Below are 11209 nucleotides of genomic sequence, written 5' to 3'. Positions count from 1 at the left end.
TTCAGCCACCGAAGTTCCCCTCTGACGGCTGGAGTTGTGGTAGTTCCCACCTCAAAAGCCATTCTAGAAACCTGGTTAAAGGTGGGGAGTAGGACAGGCACAAACCCTTCCCCATGAAAGTTTCCTGAAAAGAAATATTTTCTTTTGGAGCCAGCCCCATGAGGCCTCACGAGGCCACAGAGCATTCTGAGATGGGCTGTTGATTATTTTTGGGGTGGAAGGGAGGCAAGGGACATGGCCAATTGTATGTGGGAGTCAGGGATTAAATGACTCCATTTAAATGTGTTTTCAGTTGGCATCAACTAGCAGCTTCCTAGGCCTGCGGTACATAGTTTTCTCCAAAGGACAGTTCCCTTTGTTCCCAACTAGTGGGTGGAGTAAAGTCCCAGCATCTCTGGGGGCAAACATCCATTCTCTCAAAAATGGATGGGTAATCCTTGGGTGGGAGAGGGGGGTATTTACATTTGGGCCCCATTATTGCAGACAGGTATTTGTGTCACATGAGTGGGGGAAGGACTATTTACTGAGTTGACGCACTGCATGGTGGAAATGGGGGGATTTTAATTAGCACCATGGGTGAGGTTGCAGAGACTATCATGTGAATCCAGCACCGGAGCAAAATGTCAGGCTCCTCCCTGTGAGGGTGGGGGGGGGATCTCGCATTCTCAGAAACATGTAGCCTCCCACTTGCCAAGCCTGGGGGAATGTGGGATTGCCCCAGGCGTGGAATAGCCAGGCGTGATGACACACTGTACAAGATCGCCAAATATCTTCCATGGGCAGGAACATCTTTCCCCATCGGAAGTGGGGCCTCTATGTACATGTGTTCTATGTGGCTAGAGGCGTGCAGGAGGCAACCGTTTTCGAGTGAAGAGGTCCCATGAGGCTCTTCTCTAAACAAGCACCTGCCCCATGGGCCTGCAAGCTGGCACGAGATGACAAACAGCAGGAGCTGCCCTCTCTGCCTCCTCCCTCACAACACCAGGAGATGAAGTCTATTGCCTCTTTTCTTCCTCATGTCCTGCTTCAACCCCCCACATCACCCCTCCAGAGTTGGTGGAGGGAGCTGGGGAACAGGCTGGCCCGGATAGGGCAGAGAGCGTAACTGCTCAGGGGCCCACATTCCCTTCAGCCCCTTCTGCAAGTGCAAGAGCGCGTGCACGCTCTGGTACTTCCTACAGAGAAAATAAAAACAGAGAAACAGGTGACTGATTAAAAGAGTTTCCCCCTCTGTACATGAGATTCTGCAGACAGGCAGGCAGGCAAGCAAGCAGGCCGACAACTGGACATTAAATAATTCTTCCATAATAAATGATTGGAGATAAAAGCCGGCCCCTGCTGCTGTTTGGATTGCTTTGTGTCTGCGTCTTTGTTTCTAGTTTGTTCCCCGGCCTCTGCGGGCTGGCACCAGGGCTGTCAGACCTTGGCCTCTAGCATTTCTAGGAAGAGTTTGTGCATGGGGACCTTGCCCTGCAGTTTGATGCTGTAGAAGTGCTGAACAGCTTTGGCGGCCGTCTGCCGCAGGAGGGGCAAGGTCAGCAGCAGCTTGCCCGCCCGCCGCGGCTCCTCGTGGCGCTGACTCAGCTCGTAGTCCTGCAGGGCTTCATGGAGAAGGTCCTGGAGTTTCTGCACCGCCTCCATGTCCTCTATGTGCATGGAATCTGTGAGGGGGCAGACAGATAGCAAAGAGCAACGGTCAAAAAACAGAACTGCATTTTTAATTTGAATCTAAGGCTTTGTCAATGCTGCGGCTTCTGGAAAGTAGCTCCTGGGTAGGAAGCATCAGAGCCCCTGTGAGAAGAGCTAGCAGGGCTGCCGCTGGAAGCGGTGGGTGCGCCCCCCAGTGTGGCTCCCTGTGCCAGGCTTTGCAGCACTCTAGCAGTGGGTGCTCAGGGGCCAGTAGGGCTGCAAAGGGTGGCTGGTGAATTGCATTAGCCCACCTGTAGAAGTGGTTTGGTTATAGAGAGCTGTGCAAGAACGACACTAGCTTGAAGTTAGGATGGGTACTTGGCTACTCCTGTGCCTACCAGCCCTCTATGTTCCCGAGGGGGAGTGGCATGAACAGTGAGGGGCTGCTGCTGTGCCATCAATCAGGAGTGATCGCAGTAGGTATAATTAACACTTCCATAGAGCTTCATCAGTATGAACTAATTGCTGTGCAGCTGCTCGGGATGGCAGAGAGACGGAAACACTTCCTGGAGTACTGGCAGGGCCATACCCAGCTCAGGACATGGTGGAGCAGAGGGTCACAGAGCGGCAACAGCGTGGCTTTTAACCAGCAAAACTATCCTTTCTCCACAGCTGCTTTGTGGCTCCCCCCTTTTGCTGAGCAGTGTGACTGGAGTGGCTGCACAGTCTATCTGAGGCACATGGGCAGCTGCTAACAACAAGCTTTTGCCCTTGAGGTGAGTGCTTACAATCGTATTTTGCCAGTCTGTGTGCTTTACAGATAAGCCTCAAACCCCAGCTGAGAGGGAGGTGTGTTACAGATGGGGAAACTGAGGCACGGAGCTGCTAAGTGACTTGTCCAAAGATACAACGAGTCAGCTTCAAATGAGAACACCAGATCTGATCCTTATCACTAGCTCTATGCCCCAGCTCACGCTCCCTGTGTTCATTCCCTTAGGGGCAGTGGGATCGGGTGGAAGCATGTACCTTACTGTGCTTTATATACCAGGTACTCTTGGAGTGGGGTTGCTGTTGTGTGATAGGTGAATCGGAGTAACAGCGCTGCTTCTCCTTGCCAGCTGATTTCTATAGGCCGAAGAACCCCAGCAGCAATGTATTTCCCATTTCCTCCCCTCTGTTTCTTTTATAAAGACCCAGCCGCACCCCAAACCCGCTCTGCCTATTGCCCTTCTCTATGCTGAGAAGAGCTCCAAATCTGCAGCGGCCTGCAAAAACTAAAATAACAGTGCAGGATTAATTTCCCAGCAATCCATCAGCGAGCGAGCGTTGATTGCATTGATAAACTGTTAATTACAAAATCAATGGCTACGAATTTTTACAGCTGCCAGAGCACCAAGGAGGAGGGAGGCTGCCAGGCTGTGGCCCACAGGGGCATACGGCATGGTAATCTAAGGACTCCCTCCTAACGTGTGCATTCAGCAAGAGCCATGCCTGCACTTCTGCAGAGCTCCATGAATGGGGGGACAGAGTGAACGTGTGATAATGGACAGCAAGTCTGTTGAAGTTGCTGCAGACAGGGCCTATTGCCTCCCCCAACAACAAAAGTTTAGTTTAAGCTGGCACCCTGGCGCCCCATAGGAGCAGGGGTCTCCATGTTCTACCCTCACAGAATTTGTGGCACAGTTCACCCCTTGCTGCAGAACTGTGCTCAAATCACCTCAGCACTATGTCTTCAGGCAGGGCAGCTGCAGGGAATAAAGGGATAAGGTTACGGACAGGATGAGATCCCCCAAACTAACTAGGGCTCAACTGCGGGGAGCCCCTCAGCACTAGAATTCCTCTGAATGCTTAAGCTCTGGGTGGTAACGGCTGACACTGTGGCACACACAGCACAGAATAACAGGGCAACAGGGGATTCAGAACCTGCTCCCTGCCGGGATGTTTCGAATGAAGTATTTGGGAAATGGTGGTCTTCACTACTCTTTATTTGTTGTTGTTCTCCAAATAAAACCACACCCCTTCTTCTCTCCAGTAGTCCCACACAGCAGCTCCTTGAAGCTTTACACACAAAAAGGGTCAGTGATCTGCCAGGGCTCCAGCAATGGAAGCTGTCTCCCAGCAATCTCCTGTCTGTGCTCAGCTGAATCACTCAGCTTCTTCACATAGACTTTCAGGCCAGAAGGGACCATTGTGGTCATCTAGTCTGACCTCCTGCACATAGAGGGCCCCAGAACTTCACACACATAGGGGTGTCAACCCTCCAGGATTCTCCTTGAGTATCCAGGAATTAAAGATTAATCTTTAATGTGCTGAAACCTCCAGGACTATGTACAACCAAAACTGGCACTCCTATACACACACACACACCCCTCTTTTAATAGACCCATAACCTCTGGCTGAATTATTGAAGTCCTCAAATCATAATTTAAAGAGACTCCATGATTTACTCGAGTTTAAACCAACAACTGACCCATGCCTATGCTGCAGAGGAAGGTGAAAAAACCCCAGGATCTCTTCCAATCTGACCTGGGGAAAATGAGTATGTGGGCAAGACCCACCAAGCAGACACCTGGGAAAGAATTTCTCTGTAGTAACTCAGAGCCCTCCCCAGCTAGTGCCCCATCTCTGGCCACTGTGGATTCTTACTAGTAGCAGTTGCAGATGGGCCACATGCCATTGTAGGCAATTTCATCATACCAGCCCTTCCGCATTGATCAGGTTCAGTCTTGAAGCTAGTTATGTTTTTGCTCCCACTGCTCCACTTGGAAGGCTATTCCAGAACTTCACTCCTTTGATCATTAGAAACCTTCGTCTAATTTCAAGCCTAAACTTGTTGAGGACCAGTTTATATCCATTTGTTCTTGCGCCAACAATGGTGCTTAACATAAATAACTCCTCTCCATTATTTATAGAGAGCAATCATATTTCCCCTCAGCCTTTGTTTGGTTAGGCTAAACAAGCCAAGCTCCTTGAGTTGCCTCTTGTAGAGTAGGTTTTCCATTACTCTGATCATCCTAGTAGCCCTTCTCTGCACCTGTTCCAGTTTGAATTCATCTTTATTAAACATGGGAGACTAGCACTGCACATAGTATTCCAGATGAGGTCTCACCAGTGCCTTATGTAATGGCAATAACACTTCCCTCTCTCTGCTGGAAATACCTCACCTGATGCATTCTAGGATTGCATTAGCCTTTTTCACGGCTGCATCACATTGGTGGCTCACAGTCATCCTGTGGTCAGCCAATGCACCTAGGATTTCTCCTGCTCTGTTGCTTCCAACTGATGTGTCTCCAGCTTACAGCAAAAATTCTTATTAGTCCCTACATGCATGACATTGCATTTTGCACTATTACATTTTATCCCATTGCTATTACTCCAGTTTTCAACATCCTCTAGATCTTCTTGTATGCTATTCTGATCCTCCTCTGTATTAGCAATACCTCCCAACTTTGTGATAGCCACAGATTTGATTAGCACACTCCCACTTTTTGTGCCAAGATCATTAATGAAAATGTTAAATAAGATTGATTCCAACACCGATCCCTGAGGAACTCCACTAGTAACCTCCCTCCAGGCTGACAGTTCACTTTTCAGTATCACCCATTGTAGTCTCCCTTTTAACCAGTTCTTTAGCCACCTTTCAATTCGCTCATTAATCCCCATCTTTTCCAATTTAACTAATAATTTCCCATGTGGAACTATATCAAATGCCTTACTGGAATCCAGGTAGATTAAATCTACTGCATTTCCTTTTACTAAAAATTCAGTTATCTGCTCAGAGGAGGAGATCAGGTTAATCTGGCATGATCTAACTTTTGTAAAACCATGTTGTATTTTAGCCTAATTACTGTTTATCTCTATATCCTTAATTATTTTCTCTTTCAAAATTTGTTCCAAGACCTTGCCTATAATTGAGGTCAAACTAACAGGCCTGTAGTTTCCCAGATCACTTTTTTCTTCTTTCTTAAAAATAGGTACTGTATTAGCAATTCTCCAGGTAAAGGGTATGACCATCCCCCCAGTTTACAGATTCATTAAAAATCCTTGCTAGTGGGCTTGTAATTTCATGTGGCAGTTCCTTTAGTATTCTTCTGTGGAGATTATCTGGGTCCCCTCATTTGGTCCCATTAAGCTGTTTGAGTTTGACTTCCACCTCGGATGTGGTAATTTCTACTTCCATATCCTCACTCCCATTAGCCACTATTCCCAAAGCTCTTTATTAGCCTTATTAAAAACAGAGGGCCATGCCTAGATTATCTTTCATCTCCTCCCTATCCTCAGTGCTCAGCAACCCCACTTCTTCTTTCCTTATTTTCTTTTTGTTTATATAGCTATATAACCTTTTACTATTGGCTTTAGTTTCCTTTGCGATCATAGAGTCTTAGAAAATCAGGGTTGGAAGGGACCTCAGGAGGTCATCTAGTCCAACCCCCTGCTCAAAGCAGGACCAACACCAACTAAATCATCCTAGCCAGGGCTTTGTCAAGCCTGACCTTGAAAACCTCAAAGGAAGGAGATTCCACCACCTCCCTAGGTAACACATTCAGTGCTTTACCACCCTCCTGGTGAAAAAGTTTTTCCTAATATCCGACCTAAACCTCCCCCACTGCAACTTGAGACCCTTACTCCTTGTTCTGTCATCTGCTACCACTGAGAACAGTCTAGATCTATCCTCTTTGGAACCCCCTTTCAGGTAGTTGAAAGCAGCAAACAAATCCCCCCTTAGTCTACTCTTCTGCAGACTAAACAATCCCAGTTCCCTCAGCCTCTCCTCATAAATCATGTGTTCCAGTCCCCTAATAATTTTTGTTGCCCTCCGCTGGACGCTTTCCAATATTTCCACTTCCTTCTTGTAGTGTGGGGCCCAAAACTGGACACAGTACTCCAGATGAGGCGTCATCAATGTTGAATAGAGGGGGATGATCATGTCCCTTGATCTGCTGGCAATGCCCCTTCTTATACAGCCCAAAATGCCATTAGCCTTCTTGGCAACAAGGGCACACTGTTGACTCATATCCAGCTTCTTTGTCCACTGTAACCCCTATGTCCTTTTCTGCAGAACTGCTACCTAGCCATTCGGTCCCTAGTCTGTAGCGATGCATGGGATTCTTCCGTCCTAAGTGCAGGACTCTGCACTTGTCCTTGTTGAACCTCATCAGATTTCTTTTGGCCCAATCCTCTAATTTGTCTAGGTCCCTCTGTATCCTATCCCTACCCTCCAGCATATCTACCACTCCTCCCAGTTTAGTGTCATCTGCAGACTTGCTGAGGGTGCAGTTCACGCCATCCTCCAGAACGTTAATGAAGATATTGAACAAGACCAGCCCCAGGACTGACCCTTGGGACACTTCGCTTGATACCGGCTGCCAACTAGACATGGAGCCATTGATCACTACCTGTTGAGCCTGGCTATCTAGCCAGCTTTCTATCCACCTTATAGTCCATTCATCCAGCCCATACTTCTTTAACTTCCCTCAAGAATACTGTGGGAGACCGTATCAAAAGCTTTGCTAAAGTCAAGGAACAACACATCCACTGCTTTCCCCTCATCTACAGGTGTCCAACTCTATTTGGCTTTTGGCAGTTGTCACTTTTCCCCTAAACTTTCTGTCCTCGAGGAGGTAGCTTTCCTTGCTGATCTGTCCCATCTTCCATTCCTTGTAGGCTTTCGGCTTTCTCTTAATAACCTCTTGGAGGTGCTTGCTCATCCAGTTTGGTTGAATTTCCTCCCACCCTGTGCTTGGGATGCAGGTTTCAGATAGCTTCTGCAACTTGGCAAAGTAATTCCAAGCCCCCTGTACATTCATATCCTTGAGTTCTTCAGTCCAGTCCACTTCCCTAACTAATTCCCTTAAGTTTGCCCTTTTGAAATCAAAGTCCCTAGTTGCAGACTTATTTTTGTTTATCCTTCCACTTAGTTTAAACTGAATTAGCTCATGATTAGTAGAGTTGGGGACTGGCTCAGAGGTACATCTGTAGGTGCAGGTGTTGGCCATTTGCATGAAGGCATTTATGTGTGTCCCTGCATTTGTGCAAGTGTACCCCTCGAGATGGAAATTGAGTCCATAGTGACATTACAAGGACATTAAGGTTAAGTCAAGTACTAAAAAGTTAGAAAATGCCAGCCTAAGGTCAGCTGTGCAACCTTAATTCATACGCCTGTGTGTATAGATTGTGATGCAGTTTTTAGTTACATGATCACATCCTATTTTTTCCACAGGAAAAAAAACAGAGGCATGCAGGGAGATCTCACACACTGTAACTCACCCCACAGACTGTCTGCTCTAGCATCCTGAGCTGGGCATTGCCCTGCTTATGCCCCAGGCATGAGCATGGTCAAGAGAGAGAGAGAGCAACACCGAGTACTGAAGCGCCTATTGCAAAAAACTCTGATGGCAGCATCGAGCTCATATGTCCCCACTTAGAGTATAGCCCACAAAACAACCTCCTGTGGTACTCCTTAGCACTTCAGCCCAACTGGGTGGGTGTTAGGGCCTGTAGCTTCCTTCACATCACTGCTCTGGTTTCTGCTCCCAGTGTAATGCAGGGACCTTCCTTTTAGGTTAGAGGCTATTTCTTCATAAAGAGTTTAGTAGATTGCCAAAAAGCCACAATCAAGAAAGAGGTCCACTGTGGCTAAAAGCCCATCCTGGTCCAGTGCAAAGTGAAGGCAGCAATTTAGAAATATAAAAGCAACTCATAACAAATGGAAAAAGAGGGAAATAGATGGCAATCAATATAAATTAGAAGTGATGAAGTGCAGAAAATTGATAAGGGAAACTAAGGACATCAGAGAAAAATCTATGGCTGTCAGGCTAAGGACAATAATGAAGGTTTATTTAAAAAGTATATTAGGGAACAAAAAATCTAGCAACAGTACTCCATTACTATGTGGAAATTGTGCACTTGTTAATAATGATGCAGAAAAGGCAGAAGTATTCAATAAATATTTCTGTTCTGTATTTGGAAAGAAGCAGAATGATGTAATCTCATTATCTGAGGATGAAGAACTACTTTTCAGTTCCTGAGTAACTGAGGACAACGTTAGACAACATCTAGGCATGAACATTTTTAAAATTTAAAATTTAAATAAGAAGGCCCAGATAACTTGTACCCAACAATCCTAAAATATTTGGCTCAGGAGCTTTCTGGCTCACTGATAATTTTTTAATAAATCTTGTAATACCAGGGAAAGTCCAGAAGACTGGAAGAATGCTAATACGCCAATATTCAAAAAGACCAAGTGTGATGACTCGGAATTACAGGCGAGTTATCCTGAGTTCAATCCCAAGAAAAATAATGGAAAAGCTGATTCAGGATTCCATTAATAAAGAATAGGAATATAACATTTGACAGTCAGCATTATTTTATGGAAAATAAGCATGTCAGACAAACCTGATTTTGTTCTTTGGTGAGATTGCAAGTTTGGCTGATAAAGGTAACTGCATAGAAAAAATAGACGTAGACTTTTGTAAGGTGTTTGACTTAGTAGTACACAACACTGATTAAAAAATTAGCACTGTAGGATAGCAATAAAGCATGTTAACTGGCTAACTGACAGATTTCAAAAAGTAGTTGTCAATGGGGAATCATCTTCAAATGGGGTTCTGCAGAGATTGGAACTAGGCCTGATGCTGTTCAACATTTTCATCAATGATCTGGCAGTAAATATAAAATCACTCCTGATACAACTTGTGGGTGATACAGATTGTCAGAGTGGTAACTAATGATGAGGACCGTGTGGTCATACAGAGCAACCATTGAAACAAAATGCCTTTTAATACAGCCAAATGTCAAGTTATCCATCTAGGGACAAAGAATGCAGGCAATACTGCTAGAATGGGGGATTGTATCCTGGAGAGCAGTGCTTGTGAAAATAATTTAGAGGGTCATAAGCAGTTCAACGTGAGCTGCCACTCCAAAGCTATGGCAAAAAGGGCCAATGTGGTCTTATAAACAGGAGTAGTGAGTAGGGGGAGGACTTTACCTCTGTTACAGCACTGGGGAAACCAACTGGAATAATGCATACAGTTCTGGTGTCCACATTTTAAAAAGAAGGTTGAGAAATTGAAGAGGATGTAGAAAAGAGCCACAAAATTATTCAAGGACTGAAAAAAATGCCTTACAGTGAGAGATTAAACAGCTTGATTGGTTTAGCTTACCAAAATAAGTTTGAGAGATGACTTGATTAAGCTGGATGAGTACCTTCCCAGGGAGAAAATACCAGGCACTAAAGGGCTCTTTAATCTAGTTCAGAAAGGCATAACATGAACCAATAGCTGGAAGCTGAAGCCAGACAAATTCATGTGAGAAAGTAAGGCCAAACTGTTAACAGTGAGGGTGATTAACCATGGAACCAGCTACACAGTGAAGTGGTGGATTCTCCAGTTCTTGATATCTTCAAGACTGGATGCCTTTCTGGAAGCTATGCTTTAGACTATTACAAACACAGCTCATTGAGCTCAAGGCAGAATAACTGGGTAAAGTTAAATGGCCTGTGTTATAGACCAGGGGTTCTCAACCTTTTTCCTTTCTGAGGCTCCTCCCAACAGGCTACAAAAACCCCACAACCCAGCTGTGCCACAACATATTTTTTCTGCATATAAAAGCCAGGGCCGGCATTAGGGGGTAACAAGCAGGGCAACTGCCTGGATCCCCACACTCCAGGGGTCCCCGCAAAGCCCCGCAAAGCTAAGTTGCTCAGGCTTAGGCTTTGGCTTGAGCCCCAGGTGGCAGGCCTCGGGGCATCAGCCCCATGCAGTGGGGCTTTGGGTTTCTGCCCTAGGCCCCAGAAAATCTAATGCTGGCCCTGCTTGATGGGCCCCCTGAAACCTGCTCGTGGCCCCACAGGGGACCTCAGAGCTCTGGTTGAGAACCACTGGACTAGATGATCTAATGGCTCCATCTGGCCTTAAGCTCTATGAATCTCTGAAAGCTTAGGCAGGCAGGTCTCATCATGCAGTAGCTTTAGCTCTGATGACTTTCACTGTTCCCTGGTGGACAGATGTGCGAGTAGCAACCTTTTCAGCTGCATGGGCAGTATTCACATAGCACACACTATCTGTTGTGATTTGGGGCAAGCTTTCTCTGCCCTAATCCCAACCAGTGCACCTCAGTCTGCTCTGGAGGGCCTCTCCCCATTTTCTGGCTAAAGTGGAGTTTACTCTCCATGGCCTGTTCAGACCTTGGCTTCTCTGGTGAGGCTGCTAACGAAGGGGGACAGTCAGTGCCGACCGTAGTGGTGCTTTTGGTGTTGTAGCCACTTGTCAACTGGGATTGGAACCCTCAGCTAATTTCACACTGGCCAGCATACACCCATACATTTGAGTAGGGTGTAAAATCTGATTTTACAGTCTGACTTCTCTCTAGTCACCACTGAGTTGGGCTAGATTCAGACAGGGCCTTTGAAACAAAAAGTGGTGAATCCCATTTTCCAAGAGCCATCTGGCTCCCTCTGACCTGGGCTTGAAAGGAACTGGTGACTTCAAGGTAAAGGGTTCCATATCCCATTCCCTGATCCAGCCTGTCCCCCTGACCTAGGTCTGATTGGATCCAGTACACTAGTGGGGAAAAAGCTCCA

At 46.3% G+C, this 11209-nt stretch overlaps 1 protein-coding gene across 1 annotated transcript in view; it reads right to left on the bottom strand.

The window, feature by feature from the left end:
* Positions 1-1416: 1416 nt before the first annotated feature.
* Positions 1417-11209, bottom strand: part of ESRRB (estrogen related receptor beta) — a 164307-nt gene continuing 154514 nt past the window's right edge. The window contains exon 7 of the mRNA XM_077820356.1: positions 1417-1661. Within this exon, the coding sequence (XP_077676482.1) occupies positions 1417-1661 (245 nt within the window). The remainder of the gene's footprint in view (positions 1662-11209) is intronic.

The sequence above is a fragment of the Eretmochelys imbricata genome, chromosome 6, assembly GCF_965152235.1.
Source record: "Eretmochelys imbricata isolate rEreImb1 chromosome 6, rEreImb1.hap1, whole genome shotgun sequence".
Classification (NCBI taxonomy): domain Eukaryota; kingdom Metazoa; phylum Chordata; order Testudines; family Cheloniidae; genus Eretmochelys; species Eretmochelys imbricata.
This window is presented reverse-complemented; position numbering and strand designations above follow the sequence as displayed.